This window comes from Crocodylus porosus, unplaced genomic scaffold (assembly GCF_001723895.1).
Source record: "Crocodylus porosus isolate Cpor-Errol unplaced genomic scaffold, CroPor_comp1, whole genome shotgun sequence".
Taxonomy (NCBI): Eukaryota; Metazoa; Chordata; order Crocodylia; family Crocodylidae; genus Crocodylus; species Crocodylus porosus.
In genome coordinates, this window is record NW_017728915.1 from 20943078 (window position 1) to 20961927 (window position 18850).

Genomic DNA, 18850 nt, shown 5'->3' on the forward strand with positions numbered 1-18850 from the left:
GGGGGTCCTGCTCCAAATGGCTTTGGGCGGGGGTCGGGGAAGGACTGGAACCAGCGGAGCCCAACAACTCCGCTACGCCTGCGCATGCGCCCAACAGAAGCCAACACAACCGGGGTTCTGGAGCCAACATCCCTTGCTTCCACAACTGAGCGCATGCGCCTCGCCTTCCCTAGAACTGCTACTGCGCATGCCAGTTACCCCCTTTCCCCCCTCTTCTGCGCACGCGCATGGAGACGGCCTCCTAACAGGCAACTGCGCCTGTGCCTCCCTGACGGTGTCTCTTCTTTCCGTGCGTCACCGAGTCGCTGCGTTTGACTTCATCAGAGTGCGCTGGAAGTGTGGGTTGCCGTCGGGATGGAGAGTGAGTGTGCGGGGGCTTGGGACCCTTCCCACGGAATTGACTGGAAAGAGCCGCTCCCCTCGGAGCCAGGCGGGGCCTCCCCACGTGCCTGGCACTGTGCGGGGGAGGGGAGTGGAAGGGGAAAGGGACAAGGGGGGAGGGGGATCGAAGAGGCTGCGGTGAGCAGTGTTCATGAAAACCCAGAGCCTTGTGTCCTCGTGTGTTACAGAGATGATCTACAGCAAACTGCCTCCGCTGGCCACCCAGCAGCTGGGCATCCAGGTACGTCCCGCCCTCAGCGCCGCTGTCGTTTCATCCTGTCGCTGCTCCCGGTGATTACGTAACGTGACGTTGTCATGTCCGCCTGGGCTGTTCCTGGACTGACAGGCGGGTCTCCATCTCCCTGGGGGCCCCTTCATTTGGCCCCTGTTCAAATTCAGCAGTCGTTGGAGCGTTGTGGCCGCAGCAAGGAGCTTCAGCAACTTTAGGGTGGACAAGGCCGCAGCTGTCCTTGCAGAGCCCCAAGTCGGTGGTCCAAAAAGAGGAACCACGATGAGCACCCTGTCACTTGATGGCAGTCAATTTAAGCAAGATCCTAACAACATTTAAAGCAGCTTTCCAAGGCTTCCTGTACCACTATTGCCCACCAGTTGAAGTCTTTCCTCTCCTAGGCAGTGGGGTTTTGCGCAGGTAGATGCCTGCACCTACCACAGCCTCAGCAAGGGGCAGGGAGTCTGCAGCATAGAATTCACTGCAGTAACAAGGCCTTGTTGGCTTCCTCGTGATATAGTTACGTTGACGTAGGATTACAGGGACGGGGGGAAGGAAGGCCGCAGTATTTATGCATTATGTTGCTGGCTTTTTTTTTTGAGGCATGTGTAATAGTGATGCCTGAAATATTTGAAAAGTGCTTGCACTGAAAACAGAGCCAAAATTGCAGTGTGTTGCCCTTTATTTTGTGTTATAGGAAATGTGGAAAAGGATTAAACTGTTTTGTATTAGTGCTGTGCACTTGCATATTATATTTGAAACAGCTGTATGTGGTTTGTGAGGGTATGGTTTGTGTTGGGGAAAAGACTTAAACCTGTGGCACTTCATGGGGTGGGGGAGGAATCTCAAGTCACTTTTCTTGTACAAACAATTTTTTTACATCTATATTTCTTCTTTCATGATAAAGAATATCAGCATGAAAATCAGGATGTTAAGAATTCTGTCTTAAGCTACTGGGTACCTCACACGTTTCTATAAACTTTGAACTCTTGGCTATTGAGAGTCTAAAGTTAGAAACCTATGAAGTTACCTGTAAGCAGTGACTTATTTGAACTGAAAAGTTATCAAAAATAACTTCAAGATAGTATGCAAGCTATTTTAACCATTTTTGCATAGCTAACTTACTAAATATACTAAATACGAATACACTTCCTTGACGCACAAGGCAGCTACAGTTGGCATTAATTTGGCATGCTTTTGGCCCCTTCAGATGAAAAATGTATAGCCGTGTAAACTAAATTGTCATCACAGTTCTAGAGTCAATCCCTTCATCTACTTTGAGATGCATATTTGTATAATTGGAATACAATTGAGTTTATCCTTTAAAACTATTTCCATTTGTTCTATGATTCATCTGTGATCTCTAAGTACTATAATGGTGTAGGCTTCTGATGAAACCTCCAGTCAGTTGCATGGTTTTGTTGACTAGTAATTTGTTTTTTAGCCTCAAGGATCAAAGCAGGCTGAAGCTTTCGTAAAAGCCTTTCTGAAGCATAGTATGCCAAAAATGAAAGATGAAGCTATCCAGGATAAATTAACTCGAAAAGCTGTAGTTCTTCGGCATTATCGGAGAAGAAAGAAGAAGGAGAAAAGAAACAAAACAAAGGGGTTTTCTGCCAAGCAGAGAAGAGACATGCAGCTCTTTGAAATTAAACCAGAACAACAGAAGTAAGATCTCAAAAGGTTTTCTTTACTTGAATTATCAATAAAAATGTGCAGGCAACAGCATGTCTGATGCTAAGCATTTTGCTTATAAAGTTATTAATTAGCAGAGTTAGTTGTTTTGTGCTGTTTGTGTTCAAATGACTGCACAGAGACTAGTAACTACAGTTGATAGTTAATTATGACCAGATAAACTGTCACACTTTACAAAACATACTTTATTAAAATACATTTTCTTTGTAACCCAGCTGTAGTTAATATGAAATAAAGTTGACAGGGGAAAAAAAGCATGTGCTTCTAAGCATGGCAAACATAGTAATTTCCTCAGTTAGGCCTGTTAGCAGTGTCGCTAGTAAATACAGAGACAGCACATTAGTGCTGGTCGTCTTAAAGTAAGTATTCTTGCAATTTTGAATGACTTACAACAGTGGTTTCCAACATTTCCTGCCCTGTGGGCTAGATGAATGATGCAGAGTTGGTCTGTAGGCTAGATCCGATGCGAGGCCCTTGCGCTGTGTGTGCCAGATTGGGCCTGCCACTCTGGCCCTGCACACACTGGATTGAGGCCACTGTCCCACACAGGGGGCCCATATGATCTGGCCTGTGGGGCTTGTAAATTTGGAGGCAGGGGAAGAATGGCACTGTAAATTGTCACTGCTCCCCCCCCCCACCATCAAATCTGTGAAACTGTGGGGAGCCACATGGGTTGGATGGCATGACTCTGCAGGCTGGATCTGGCTGCAGTTTAAGTACCGCTAACTTACAACATAGCCAACAATGTCATGGGAACAAATAAAAGAAACGTAACAAATACAAGTCTTAACTTTGTTTGCAAGTATGGATCACATTAGTAGTCAAGCTGTTGTTTTTTTTAACTAATGAAAAGTCTTTCTTGTATGATCTCTCATTTTGTTGGTTATGCTATAGGTATGAGTTGTTTCTTCCGTTACACGAGCTGTGGAAACAATATATCCGGGACCTGTGCAACGGACTCAGACCAGAGGCGTAAGTTGAGTTTCTTTATGAACGTGGAAGGGATGGATTCGAAAGAACCTTCAAAGACCACAGGGGAATTGCCCTAAATATTAATTCGACTACATAGAATATTTTTACACAAAAATGTTTTTCCACATTCCTGTAAGCATAAACACTTACTGAATAACATCACAACAGTCCTTTTTTTATAAATACAGACTGATTTAAACATTTTTACTGTTTGTTTGTTTTTTCAGGCAACCACAGATGATTCAGACCAAACTGCTAAAAGCTGATCTTCATGGAGCTATTGTTACAGGTATCAATGCTTTTTGTCTCTCTCAAGGATTCTATTAAAGCTTTAAAGGAACTTTCAGTTTTTAACTGTATATTTCTTTTCATTAACTTCCGTCAAATCTAAATCAGTTTGTCTAATATCCCTTAAAATAAAGTGTTTGTTTTTTAACTTTTTTCATATATCAGCTATTTTAGGGTTAAGCAGTAAGGTAGATATATTGACCAGTTCCCTTCCCGCTCACCCATGATATTTCCTTTCCTAGCTCTTATGGGAACATTTACTCAGCTACGAGTATCCACCAATTACTGTGTGAAGCTAAACTTGAAATAAAATCACATGTTCATTCTGAAATATTATAAACTGCCTCTTAAAGTTGTGATACTGCTATAGTTTTGTAATCAAATCACTTTTATTTAAAAATTCTTCCACTAATACATGGCTGTATGGTTGTTTGTTTTTGTTTAGTGACAAAATCAAAATGCCCCTCTTATGTTGGGGTTACGGGAATCATTCTACAGGAAATGAAACACATTTTCAAAATTATCACTAAGGAGGACAAATTAAAGAGTATGTAGCATGATCTTTTGTCTGTACTATTCACATTTTAGGTACATGTATTGTTTGTATATCAAAATGGCAAAGAAAAGTAGGAGAACTTGCTGTCATGTACTATTTTTTTTTCTCAATATTTTGGGTTTTCATATTAGTACCTGAGTGTAGCTGGCAGAAATGACCAGTTATACAAGACCTTGCAGACAGTACTCAAGTTGGAAAGGTCAGTTTGTGGAAAGTGGCAAAAGAACTCCCCAAAACTAGTTTGTTTGTGTTGCTCTGAGTTTGCAACGTGTATGTAGCATGTTCCTGACCATTGGTGTAATTGAAAGAAGGCCTGGTAATACTAAGTGTTCACCTTCTTCCCCTGCTCCTATATCAAGGTGCCAAAACCTTGAAAGAGGGCATGAGAGCAAAGTCTGATAGTGCAGCAGCAGAATTCTGCTGTAGAGAGGACTTACACTAGAGATGCCTATACAAATGCAGTGAGGCTGTTCCATCGCATTGTAATTACAGTGGAGCATGGTAATTGCCACACTCCAGCAGACTTCAGGGTCACACGCATCAGCGTCCCCACGCTGAAGAATGGCAGCAGGGGTGCTTTAACTACAGCTTGTTTGAGCTTCTGTTAGAGTGCCCCTGCTGTCGTTTTTCAGTGCAGGGATGCTGATGCACATGATGCTCCGGGCACTTTAATTTTAAAGAGCGGCTTTCAGAGCTGTCCCAATTAAAGGCCCCCCCCACACACACTCCAAGAGCATATGTATAAATGCTCTAGTATATTTGTTTCTAATCTTTTTTTTTCTTTTCTTTTCTTTCAGTTATTCCCAAGTTTAATAATGTATTTAGCATAGAGATTGATGGCTTTATTTCCTACATCTATGGAAGTAAGTTTCAGCTTAGAGCAAGCGAACGATCTGCAAAAAAGTTCAAAGTAAAAGGAACTATTGACTTGTGATTGTGTAAAGAAAATTCAGAAGTGGTTGAAGAAGTTACTGTTTCTTTTTAAGTGATGGAAAGTTGATTGGGCGTTCACGTGTGAACTGAAAATTAAGCTAAAACTCAGACTGTATGCAACTCTTTTTCTGAAGTATTTCTTCATATTGAGGAATGGATTAAATATACAACTGATTTGTGTGTTCGTTGAGGATTTGGGGAAATGACCTCATTAACTTGGTTTCATTGCTTTTGGTCTTTTTATAATAAACTTATCTTGGTGATCCAAATGTAGCACTTCTTCGTTTTTGTTAAAACAACACTCCCCCCCACCCCCAGTTCCCTTCTCTCAGTAAATGAATGATTATTTATTGTGTTGAATTTTATGGTTGGCTTCCAGAAAAACTGGACTGATTATGACAACTGCAGTGTTCAGTTAAGAAAACTGGAAGGTGTAGGATCACTGTAGCTAGCATCACTGGGCTCTCCACCTCATCCACTGTATTCTTCATCCCTACCTACAGTCGTTCATCTGAAGAACAGATATGTAGCCCTAGCAGCAGAGAGGGAGGAGCACATTCCATTGGTGAAGGAAAACAGGCCAGGTCTTACCAAGGTGGGAAGGATTGAGACGGCTGCCACCAAGCAGCGACAGATGGTAGTGGTTGGAAACTCCCTTCTGCCAGGGACGGAGGGAGCCATCTACCAACCTGACCTGTTTTGGGAGGTCTGCTGCTTGCCCAGAGCCCAGATCTGGGATGTTACAGAGGAACTACTGAGGCTTATCCAGCCCTTGTGACTACAACCTCATGCTGCTGTCATCCATGTGGGCACCAGTGATTACTGCTGGGGGAGACCCTGAGCTTATCAAGAGTGATTACAGGGTTCTGGATGCAAGTGTGAATGTGTCTGGGGCTCAGGTTGTGTTCTCATTGATCTGGTCATAGGAAAGTGCCTGGGCAGGAGCAGGTGCATCCTCCAAATCAACACCTGGATATACAGGTGCTATTGCCAGCAGGGACTTGGCTTCTTTGACCATGGGATGTTCTTCCAAGGAGAAGGATTGCTGGGAGATGGGATCCACCTAATGAAGAGAGGGAAGGCAGACTTCACAGACAGGCTCGCTAACCTAGTGAGGAGGGCTTTAAACTAGGTTTGCTGAGGGATAGAGACCAAAGCCCTGAGGTAAGTGGGAGACCTGGAGGAAGAGCAAGCAAGAGGGGGCAACAGGGGAGGTGCTCTCATACTTCCTGAGAAATCAGGGCAATCAACTAGTTACCTTAGGTGCCTATACATCAATGCATGGAGCCTGGGAAACAAGCAGGAAGAGCTGGAAGTCCTTGCACAGTCACAGACATGATTGGAATAACAGAAACTAGGTGGGATAGCTTGCATGGCTGGAGCATTGCCATGGATGGGTACCAACTGTTCAGAAAGGACCAGCAGGGGAGAGGAGTAGCAGCATGTTATGTACAAAAGCCATATGATTGCTCAGAGCTCCAGTATGAAGCTGGAAATAGGCCTGTTGAGAGTCTCTGGGTTAGGGTCAAAGGGGAGAGCAACAAGGGTGATGTTGTGGCAGGAGGCTGCTATAGACCACCAGACCAAGAGGAAGTGGTGGATGAGGTTTTCTTTAAACAGCTAGTGGAAGTTTTCTGATCACAGGCCATGGTTCTCATACGGGACTTCAATCACCCTGACATCTGCTGGGAGGGCAATACCCAGTGTGCGGGCAATCCAGGAAGTTTCTGGGGTGTGTTGGGGACAACTTCTTGGTGCAACTAGGGGCCATGTTCTTCTTGACCTGCTGCTCACAAACAGGGAAGAAGTGGAGAATGTGGTAGGGGTGTGTGAAGTAGGCCCTATTCAATTCAGATTCAGCCTGAATCGGGGACAGCGACTCGATTAATTGATTTGGATTACTGTCCCTGGTTTTGATTTGGTCAAATCCAAATCTGAAGACTTGATGCTGACTCAGAGAATCAGCAATTTGGGCATAGACAGCTTTAAAAGTTTTTTCTACGTAACTTGAGGTAGCAGGTGCAGCTCTTAACTGCTGTGATGTTGAGGTGCATGGAGCGTCCCACAGAGGTGCAGGGAGGCCCTCCACGTGCTCAGCAGCAAATCTGGAAGTGGACTGGAAGTAGTTCCATCAACTTCTGGGTCTGCCGAGGGAGCGTGCTGGGGGCCCCCTGCACCCACCCCGGCTTGGTGATTGGTCACAGGGGGACCCCGGGTGTTCCCAACACACCGCCAGGCCCAGGAAGCACCAGCCACAGGCGGGGGAGGTGGCACAGGGGGCCCCTCCTCCGCGCTCCCCGGCAGAGCTGGAAGTGGACTGGAAATGCTTTTGGTCCACCTCATGTTGGGGATGTCCTGTGCTTCTGTGGGACACTCCATGTACCCCAGCATTGCAGCACTCGGGAGCCTCCAGCTACCTAGATATGTAGAAAGCACATTCAAAGCTGTCTCTGTCTGAAACAGAGGGTCCTCCAATTTGATTTGGATTTGGAGATTTGGCGGCTGAATCTCTGCTGAATTAAATCAGGGACCAAAACTTCGCACAGTGAATGGCAACTTGGGCAGCAGTGACTACAAGATGATCAAGGTCAGGATCCTGAGGAAAAGAAAGATGGAGAGCAGCAGAGTAAGGAGCCTGGACTTCAGAAAAGCAGACTTTGACACACGCACAGAACTGATGGGCAGGATCCCTTGGGAAGCCAGACTGAAGGGGAGAGGACTCCAGGAGAGCTGGCTGTACTTCAGAGAATCCTTACTGAGAGTGCATGAACAAACCATCGCAATATGCAGGAAGAGCAGCTAGGCTTAGCAGGGAACTCTTCAGTAAAGTAAATCACAGAAAGGAAGATTATAAGAAATGGAAACTTGGACAAAGTAGGGAGAAATATAAGAGCATTGCTCAAGTATGCAGGGATGAAGTCAGGAAGGCCAAAGCGCAATTGGAGTTGCAGCTAGCAAGGGATGTGAAGGGTAACAAAAAGAGTTTCTACAAGTATGTTGGTAACAAGAGGAGGATCAGGGAAAGTGTGGGTCCATTACTGAATGGGGGAGGCAACCTTGTGACGAAGGATGCAGAAAAGTCTGAAGTGCTCAATGCCTTTTTTGCCTCGGTCTTCACGGGCAAGGTCAGCTCCCAGACCATTGCACCAGGCAGCACAATTTGGGGAAGAAGTGAGCAGCCCTCAGTAGTGGAAGGAACAGGTTAGGGACTACTTTGAAAAGCTGGACATGTACAAGTGCATGGGATCAGATGGGATGCGCTTGAGGGTGCTGAGGGAGTTGGCCGATGCGATTCCAGAGCCATCGTTTATCATCTCTGAAAACTCATGATGATCAGGAGAGGTCCCAGATGATTTGGAAAAGGGTAAACATAGTGCCTATATTTAAGAAAGGGAAAAAGGAGGATCCAGAGAATTACAAATCAATTAGCCTCACCTCAGTCTCTGGAAAAATCATGGAGCAGATCCTCAAGGAATCCATTTTAAGCACTTGGATCAGGAGGTAATTAGGAACAGTTGGCGTGGATTCACCAGGGCCTGACCAATCTGATTGCCTTATATGACGAGGTGACTGGCCTTGTGAATGCGGGGAGACTGGTGGATGTGGTGTAGCACCCTTGATTTTAGCATTCTTGCAGGCAAGCTAAAGAAGTATAGGCTGAATGAATGGACTGTAAGGTGGATAGAAAACTACTGCTCTCTGAGCCTGATACTCCAGCTAATCAATGGCTAGTAGGCAGCTGGTATCAAGTGGAGTGCCCCAGGCAGGGGTTGGTCCAGGAGCTGGTTTTGTTCAATGTCTTTGTCACCTTCCAAGTTGTTGGAGTGCACCCTCAGCAAGTTTGCAGGTGACATCCAGCTTGGGGGGAATAGTAGATACGCTGAAGAGTAGGGCTAGGATTCAGAATCTAGTGGACAAATTGGAGGATCGGGCCAAAAGAAATCTCGTGGTTTTCAGGATGGAACAGTCCCATGCACCAGTACAGGCTGGGAGCTGACTGGGCAGCAGCTCTGCAGCAAGGGACCTAGGAGTTGCAGTGGACAATAAGCAGAATATGAGCCAGTAGTGTGCCCTTGTTGCCAAGAAGGCTAATGGCATATTGGGCTAAATTGTCAACAGGTCAAGGGAAGTGATTGTTCCCCTATATTCGGCACTGGTGAGGCTACATCTAGAGTACTGTGGTCAGTTTTGGGCCTCCCACTACAGAAGATGTGGACAAATTGGAAAGAGTCCCCTCACCATTTTTGTTGCCCTCCACTGAAATGGGGCACATGACGTATGAGGAAAGACGGAGGGAACTAGGCTTATTTAGTCCAGAAAAGAGAAAACTGAGAGGGGATTTAATAGCAGCCTTCAAATATCTGAACAGGGATGGAGCTGGACTGTTCTCAGTGGTGGCAGAAGACAGAACAAGGAGCCACAGTCTCCAAGTTGCAGCAAGGGAAGTTTAGGTTAGATATTAGGAAGAATTTTCTCACTAGGAGGGTAGTAAAACCCTGGAGCAGGTTACCCAGAGAGGTGGTGGAAGCTCCATCCTTGAAGGTTTTCAAGACCCAGCTAGACAAAGCTTTGGCTGGGATGATCTAGTTGGGGCTGGCTCTGCTTTGGGCAGGGGTTTGGACTAAATGACTTTCTGAGGTCCCTTCCATTCCTAACTTTCTATGATTTTGTGTTGGTGGCAAAAATAAATATGTTAACTGAATCTTTACATACAGGCTTAAACTATACATTTATGCATGGAGTGGACCCCTTCTGCTTGGTTTTATAAAATAATCTCATCTTTTCTGATGTTTGCAGACAATCTGCTGATAGGATTAGAACAAGTTTTCTAGCTGCAAATGCTTTTGTCACCGCCTGCCTCTGTCATTGGTTTGCCTGGCCAGTTCTTTTAACTTCTCTTGTGTTTTCTTTGCTAGATTAATCATAATGTTATGCTGCCTTTGAAAAGGCTTTGGTTCATTTGTCCAGACTGCAATCTCACTAAATAATGCAATCACTTGGGTTCGCTTTCCTTCAGTTTTTCCAAATTGAAAAAACAATATATGCTTATTCTTCTGGCGCTCTCTCTTTTCACACCATGACTTGGTTACTAGATCAAGGGCATTAGTATTAGTAAGACAAGAGTATTAGAATGGAAATCGCTAAGATGGCAACACAAGAAGGCTTAGCTGGTGATTGACTCTAATCTTTATTGTTCATGTTTGCTGTTTTTTCACATGATTTAGGTGGTATATTTTCAGCTGTCTTGAGGTCTTTTCAGGGGAGCCATGCAATGCCATGCAATTTTAGCACTGTAGGTGTGCAAGCATGATTCAAAAGAGAAACCCGGAGTTTTTAAGTAGGAATCCACAGTGTTAAAAAACACTCTCACCTGTTGTGGTCTTTCTGAGTTCTTGGCAACAAAAGAATTGCACTCTCTTTTTTCAGTGAAAAAATGAGTGAAAATTAAGCTAGCATTTTCTGAGTGGTGCTATGAGTCTAAAAAGGCTGACAACCACTGTTATAGACTAAGATGTATATAGTACATATGCTTTTGTAAACTGAAGCTCATCTCATCATGAAATAAACTCAAGTTCATGAAAACTTATGTTATCTGTATCTTAGTTAGTCCATAAGGTGCATATCTACCCTGGCTTCTACCTGACTGCAAACTTGATCTCTTTGAACTGAAAAGGTAGTTCAAATCTTCCTAAAGGAAGAGTTTATACGTGTAACCCTTCACTTGATTAGAACCAAATGAAAGCAGGCATTCAGTGTAACATTAATTTGCCTTTGGGTTTGTGTAGCAAATTTCCTTAAGATTTGTTGTTTGTGCTGAAGAGAGCTGTAATTCACATTTTTATTAAACATCTAGTGCACTCAGTACTGAATTAGAGGTATAATGTAAAGACCCTTAGTAATATCAGTTAATTCAGAGTGGGCAAACAGAATGAAAAAAATATTTATTTCAGTATGCCGTCACTTCACGTATGGGTATTTACTGCTGGGAACATTTACCTGCCTTGAGACAAGCTGCCTGCTATTGTCTGCTGATGACTGGCATTTTAAGAGTTTTTAATGAAGCGTCTTTACTTTCACCAGCACAAAGCTTTTTACAAGGCTTATACCTATTTTCTGCTAATCAGATTTCAGTTATAACATGTTGATTTATTAATTTAATGAAAATCATTTGCCTGTTTTTAAAAAAAAAACAAACAACAAATGCCCCTAGATAGTTGGAGTGATTAATTTTACTTTGTCATCTTTCAGTGGACTGGCACAAGGAAAAATACTTTTCATCTCTTCATAGTTGTGGGAAATAATATTTTCCAGATTATGAATGAGTTTGTTCTGAGTGTAAGTTACATTCTGTTTTGCTAAAATGTGGCAACAGCTCAGATTGCCAAAGAAGATGGATTAAAAAGTCATGCCAGTGCTCCTAAAACCAGGCATGGTGGTAAGCTTTACCTTCCAAAGCTCCTTTTCCACTGTGTGGAGGAAAAGAAGGGAATATTCTTCATTCCATCCACTGTCTTTGAAAGTAAAAATGTATGTTTCAAAGATTACAGTGAATAAGAGAATTATACAAATACAAATTTACATTAGGCTAAAAGGGAATAAGAAACTATAGAATCACTGCGGAGTATACCTTTCCCATCTGTTATTGAAAATGTACTCTAACCACCACCTTATGTTGGCTCTCAGCACTGACTTAGTGACTAAGCAGTAAAGGGTTTTGCAGTGATGAAGAACTCTCATTCCAGCTCTCAAGCCTTTTAGTTAAGATTTTTGCCCTCTTCTACTATGATTTTTTTTTTTTTTCTCCCATCAACAGAATGTAGTTCTATGTAAGGACATAAAGTAGATTTGCAAAACCTGAACAACTGGCAGGGCTACTAGCTTTTTCCCTTTAATCCAAGGATTAGATAGTGTAAAAGCAACACAAGAACCACAACCTAGGATGCCTTCCTCTGCAATGAATGGCCAAACCACTAAGCTACTGAGTCATTTCCCTTCACCCTATGCTGCAACAAGTGTGGGGGGTTTGCACTGTGGCACCACTAAGCAGAACAAAAGGCTATAGTTTGCTTTTGCAAGTAAATTAGGATCCAAAGTCATGCCTCTATTTACAATCTTTTAGCCTATGCCTAAAGAATGGTGTTTGTGCCGGAAAGCTTGCAATTAAAATTTTTATTTTGCAAAAATCTATTTGGTCTAATAAAAGATATCACCCCTACCATGAGTCCAGATTGCTGTTGCCTCTAGACCAATATGGCTACAACCTGGATACCATGTTCCTATTTAGGCACGTAACAACTCCACATGCATATCTGGGCACCTGTGAAAAGTGCCCAGACAAGTTCTGCACTCTTAACCTTCCAGTCAGGCCTTTGCCTGTACTTTACACCAAATTAGCTATACTTTCACCACCAACATAAGCCAAGTGAGTGCTAGCTGTATGCCCTACTGGGGCAGCAGGTGGACTAGCAATCGTACCAGGGCTGAGCTGAGACTCAGCGGACATCCTACATGCCACACTGGGGCAGAGCTACAACCCAGCAGGCTCATTGCATGCCACGCTGGGGCAGGATTTGGGTTAGCACTTGCATGAGGGCACAGCTGAGACCCAGTATATATGCCATACTGGAATCGAGCTTAGCCCTGCCTGGTGGTTTCCAGTCTCTTCACACATGTAGGTGGTACAATTGCTACTGCTGTTTGCATGGGGTGCTAGAGCAAGCTGCAAACTGGTGATGCTGCCTAAATAGGGGCATGGTATCCAGGTTGTAGCCACATTGGTCTAGAGGCAAAAGCAATCGGGACTTGTAGTAGAGGTGATATATTTTTTTTATTAGACAAGAGTGGGCAGAGTGTGACTGGGGGTTGTATCCTGCTAGGGGCCAAAGGGAGTGTTGGCTTGGAGTCAATACCACCCTCTTGCCACTCCCACCACCTAAGTTTTAAGGAAAAACTGAGATTATTATTATCATATATATATATGATATAATATATCATTTATTCACTTGTGAGGCTTGCATGGTTAGAACCATGTTACTAAGGGCATCTAACTTTGCAAGTGAAAGATCAGAGACATAGCAGGGCAGCTTGGTCACCCAGGCGGCAGCAGTGTGAAGGGGCAGTGACTGATCCTGGCTGTGAAACCTGCTGGCATGCCAAAGTGGCATGATTTAAGGACCTTTTATTGGTAGCTCAGCTTAAGAAAACTTGCAGAACTTCCTAGTGGGCTTACTACAGTATTCATCCCAAATGGACAGTGATACAACGTCCTTGTTTCACAATGTCATGTTGGTGCTTTCTCTCCTGCACTTGCAGACTCTTTGGTTAATATCTATATCTTCTTTGCACTGCACTGGCTTTAGCTAAATCTCCTATGTTGCTAAAAACTAAATACGCTTTTGTAAAAATCTAGCACTTACTTTCACTACTGTTATAGGCCTATATTCTGCCCAGTTTACATGGCCTAACTGCTGCCTTTCCAAGCTACAAAATCATGCAGACTTTTATGGTTAAGGCCCCTTCTTTCTGTTAGCAATCATTACACTGCTGAACTACTTGTAGAAAGGTTTTGTGCACTTCAACCGTAGTAAATACTTGCTTTGGAGAGCAGTGCGCAGCAGCACTTGTTATGGAAAATTAACAACCCATAATGATTTCCTATTAGGGTTGAATGCAATTGCTTGTGTGGCATAGCCTCCATGCATAGCCTCTTGTGTCTCCCTGTCCTCCCTTCCAAGAGCTCCTGTGACCCACTTCCAGTCTCTTGCTCCTTGGAGCAAGGGAAAAGAGATGGGCCAGCCTACCCCCTACCAATGCCTGCAACATGACCAATCAGTTATCTGTCTATGGCCCATACCTTGGATTCAGCTGCTGCTAATTGTGTTGCCAGTGACTGAATTATTTTTCAAAAGAATGGATTAGTTTTTCCATTCCCTTGAAGGTTAAAGTGTGAGGTATCGGCTCATGAGACAAACTTCCATTTCAATCAATCAGTTAAAGCAGTTATCAAGAGGGAGCTGGAGAACTAAAAGTGTATGTATGGAGAAATACGTTTTCCATGGAGAAAAAAACTAAAGTCACTTTAAAACACTGGAAAAGTATTGAGAATGCTATTGTTACATGGAAAAAAAGGTATATAATGATCCAAAGGCTAGAAGATCCTTTATGTATATCTGTGTAATAAAAACTGAAAATTGCTACTAAAATTAATATAAAAAAGAGAAGAAAATGTACATTATTTCTCCAAAAAGTACTTGAGAATATGGTTCCTCCTTTACAGAGTTGAGAGAGACAAGTAAACAAAATGAAAAGAAAATATAAATCCCAGCATAAACTTTCCTTTCTGGACAATGTACATGTATTCCTTGATGTAATATCTAATTAAGACATCTGTTAAATGCCTATAATATTAAATTAATAGAGGGAAGCTAATAGAACTTTATTGGCATAGTCCAGTTAATTAACATTAAGGGCCTTTAATGGATGTCTTAAATAGACATCATTAGTGGGAATGCTATACAAATTAAAATTAGACACAATCATGTTTCATTGTGCTGTGAAGGACGCACACGCCATTGTATGAGCTCTCAGATAAACTCAGTGCAATGTACTACTGATACTGGAAGGGCCATTTAAAAAAAAACAACCCTATATTTCAGCGGCCAAAAACTGAAGGTTCCATAGCAGTCCCCTTTCGATAAATAATAGCAAGGAATTCATTACTTACAATGGAGTGTGCCGAATAGATGTTCAAAGGTCTCCTCAAGGTAATCGCGGGCTAGAAGCACATAAAGACAGATGACAAATGAAGAATAAGAAGAGATCTGAGCAGCCAAAGCATTTGAGAAGCCTTTACTGCAGTTGGTAAATCATCTGAAGAGTCCTTTTTCAATGACTCTGTAAGATGTTCCAAACAGCTCCCATAAATCACTTAAAGCAACAACACACTACTATACAGCGCTAGCGATCGCTGCCTACCAATCAGCTCTTTAAACTGAACTCCTGTCCCTGCTTCTTTAGGAAGAACATCTCAAACGTCCCGCTTCTTGTCAAAGAGTGGAAGCTCCTTACAGCTGATTCATGTCCCCCCTCCCCTTCATTGGAATTAAACAACAAAGCTATTATCTAAGTGGATCAATTATTAGCAAATTGAAACCTTTATCATAAACCACAGATGTGCCTATCTTTTCATGTGTTAAACTCACACCTATATGCAGCAGAGCTATGTTATTCATAAGGATTATACCTAAGCCCTCTCTTTTTTTTTCAGGTCTTGCCCTGACCTCAGTACGATTCCAAGATCTCATAAGGTGACTTCAAAAGCAGTGAAATCTGCTTACTCAAAAAAAAAAAAACAAAAACAAAAACCCTAAAAGCCCATCCTGATATGGCTACAGAACTTCATTTCGCAAGCTGGTCAGTGGAGAGCTCATCACACTTCTATTTATACTTTTGCTTCTCTTTGGCTTTAGTATTTATAAAAAAAATTATCACATTTAAAGATCCACTTTAACATTACATAACTAAATATGAAGCAGATTATTGGACAAGTGAATAAACTCTACAAGAGTCCATTTTAAAATGAACAGAAATATCTGCATTTTCTCTGGAAAGTGCATTCTTTTTCTTTCTTGAGTACAGGGGCCTCTGAGAGCAGCCAAGACTAATATATTACTTTTATTATAACCCCAGGAAAGTCAGTACTTCATGTGGTATGCACATTATCTCAGGAGCAGTACGTGTACCCCGGAAAAATGCATTAGAGGAGACTGTTAACAAAATTAGCAATCAATACTTATCATCCCTCCATCAGACTCTCTCTTGAATACTCCAGCACTAACATTTCCTTTTAGATACTATAATCACTATCCAGAATGGTAGAATACAAACTACCATATACAAGAAACCCACGGACCAACATGCATATCTGCACAGAACCAGCAATTGCCCTAAGCACACCAAGAAAGCTGTGATATACAGCCAAGCCCTCCAATAACACTGAATTTGCACTGAAGAGAACACCCGTGATCGTCACCTCACAAGGGCTTTCACCCAACAAGGACACTCCTCCAGAGAGACAGATCATACTTTTGAAGAGCCACCTGGATACCACGTGAAGAACTGCTGCAGTAAAAAAGAAAATCCTCACCAATTGTACACCATTAGTATGACATACCATCCTTTCCTGGAATTGTACACCATTAGTATGACATACTATCCTTTCCTGGAACCTATATGGAAAATCCTTCCCAGAACCATCCACCATAGCCTTTAAACAAGCACCAAACCTCGCCAATCTCATCACCAGAAGCAAACTTCCTATGGCCCGAAACACACCAAATATATCCAGACCATGCCAGGACAAGAAATGTAAAACCTGCCAACGTATCTCCACAACTCCCACAATTACTGCACCCCACAACAGAACCATCACCATTCCTGGATCTCTCTACATTTTACCAGCTATATTCCATCACCAGGTCAACGTACCCCCTTTCTCCAGCCCCCTGCCCTCACACTTATGGCCTCTGATCCTCACTGATACACGTTTGCATTTTCACAGACCTGCATTTTGCATATTGCATATTCTGTTCCATCCTGGAGAACACAAAACACCATCAGACTCTCCCTATGCCTGAAGAAGGGTGTTTGTGCCCAAAAGCTTGCAAAAAAACCATTTTTTCCAGTAATTTGATAGTCTAATAAAAGAACCTTGTCTACAATCAAAAGAAGGTATTTCTGTTCCTAACTCTCTCCTTAAATAGATCCCTGTCCAATGTATACAGCCTCCCCCTTTTCTCACATCAGAGAGAACCTTCAGCAAACTCTGAAATCATGGATCCTTAGAAGAAATTAACAAATGAGTTCTTCTCCTGTTTAATGCAAACTCCTGAAAATTTATTTGAGGGGCTGGCTGAAATGACTCCAGGTCCTAATTCACTCACCTAAGACAACCTTCTTGCCCCTGACCCGTGCCCACCACTTTGGGAGACAGAAATTAACCTCAGGTATGGCAATCACTCTCAACAACGCAGCAGTGCCAGGTCGAGCCGGCAGCATGCATCTGGATATCATGCCAGGAGCAGAACCTGTGGGAATGTATACCTGCACATTTTGTAATGTGCCTAAACACCCAGATTAGGGTTTTACACCTTGCAGGGAAACAGCCAGTTCTTGGAGCACGTGTTTTTCCTGTGTTTCCTGCAAACTCGTTGAAAGCTATGTTCTGAGACCTGTTTCTTCAACCACCTGTTCCCATTGTTGCTGGGTTGGTCTAGTCCTCCTGCCCGAGTCTGGCTGCTCTTTGAATCATGGCTCCTGACTCAGGCCAGCTGCTTTTACCAGGCAAGCCAAAGTTTCCTATATCAGAGAAGTGTCTCTTCTGGACCACCTCATCATGAGTATTGCCTGTGTTCCTCTTGGTTTTGGAATGATAACTACCCTAGCCAATGACACGTCAGTCGCTAGTAACGATATCAAGTCTTTGTTCAGGTAGCATAAGCTTGCTTCTTAACAAAAGTCCATTAGGCTCTTAGCCAATTAGCCACAGCTACCCTGCCCCCACAGTGGGGTCAGCAGTTTCTGTGGGATTGCCATAGGCAGTGTTCCTCACCCGTGCCTACATTGTGGGGTCCAGCCTGTGTCACCCCCACTAAAATAAATCCCCCTGTGGTTTGATCTTGATGTGGTACATCAAACACATCTATCCATGTCTTGTATCCACCAAGACTGTACATCAAGCTGGCCATTTCAAGGTAAAAAAGCCATCTCTGCTCTTTGCAGTGAAGACATGGCCATTAACAACTGCTTGTATTCCATCTCTCTTGCCTTCTTGCTACTGAACATGCATGGCAGCAAACTGGATGTGTATGGGTGAAGGAGACTGGGCTGTGTTCACAGCGAAACTCAAGTTCCAGAAGTCTTGTTTGCCAAAAGAAAATCTGACTAACAGACTTTATCTGGGGCTGGAATTTCTCCTACAGCATTTATCTCATTCGAGTCCTGCACAGTATATTGAGGAATACTCAAGCTCCATGTTAAACTTAGCTACAGATGAAACAGCAACAGCCAACTTTATACCGAGGGTTTCATGCTGACTAGCAACACAACCCTCCTTCTTTTAATTCCTATCACTTTAGCAGTAACTCGTCATTCTGAGCTGCACTCCCTGTGGTGCTTTTGTGATAAATATGAATTGTTTTATTAAGATGGAAATCTCCTGCAATGTACTGGCTTAATTAATTTAATTAGCCAATGTGAAAAATACATGATCGACCATTTCACTATTGCTGAGAGTGGCTGTTACATCTGGCAAATACCTCCTAGCCTGCTGAATAAACTGATTCAGGTGCCGAAGCTCTGGAAAGATGCAGGAGTTCACAGACATGTTACTAGGTCTGTGCGAGTCGGCAGTGATCCCATCCTACTTCAGATCCGGCCGCTTCGGATGGCCGCGATCCGATCCGGATCTCCAGCCGGGTTTCCGCCTCGATCCAGCCAAAGCCGCCTCAGAGATCCGGCCATAGAGTATAATGGGGAATCAATGAAGTATCTATAACTTTGTTGTTTTTTTTCTTATTTGGATGAAATCTGCAGGGGTGGTAGCCTCTGCTGAGAGCAGGAACCCTGTCAGGTTTCAAGAATATTGGTGCAGGGACTTGGGGGGACCTATACCCCAAATTCTTGAAAGCCAAACTCATGTCACGGCTGTGTGTTACACCACAAACTGCAGGGCTGGTAGCTCTTACTGAGGCCATGAAGCCTGCCAAGTTTCAAGGAGATCGGTGCGGGGGCTTGGG

At 43.3% G+C, this 18850-nt stretch overlaps 1 protein-coding gene and 1 long non-coding RNA gene across 2 annotated transcripts; one reads left to right on the top strand and one right to left on the bottom strand.

Moving 5' to 3' along the window:
• Positions 1–286: 286 nt before the first annotated feature.
• POP4 (POP4 homolog, ribonuclease P/MRP subunit) lies at positions 287–5232 on the top strand. Its single transcript, XM_019535797.1, has 7 exons — positions 287–361; positions 570–622; positions 2055–2278; positions 3200–3277; positions 3505–3566; positions 4011–4112; positions 4919–5232. Exons 1-7 carry the CDS (start codon positions 355–357, stop codon positions 5053–5055), a joined length of 663 nt encoding a protein of 220 aa, XP_019391342.1. The 5' UTR covers positions 287–354; the 3' UTR covers positions 5056–5232.
• On the bottom strand, positions 580–15999 carry LOC109310567. Its single transcript, XR_002101250.1, has 3 exons — positions 15990–15999; positions 13362–13368; positions 580–663 (listed from the first exon to the last, which is right to left on the bottom strand). It is a non-coding gene; the product is annotated as an uncharacterized LOC109310567 (long non-coding RNA).
• Positions 16000–18850: the final 2851 nt, after the last annotated feature.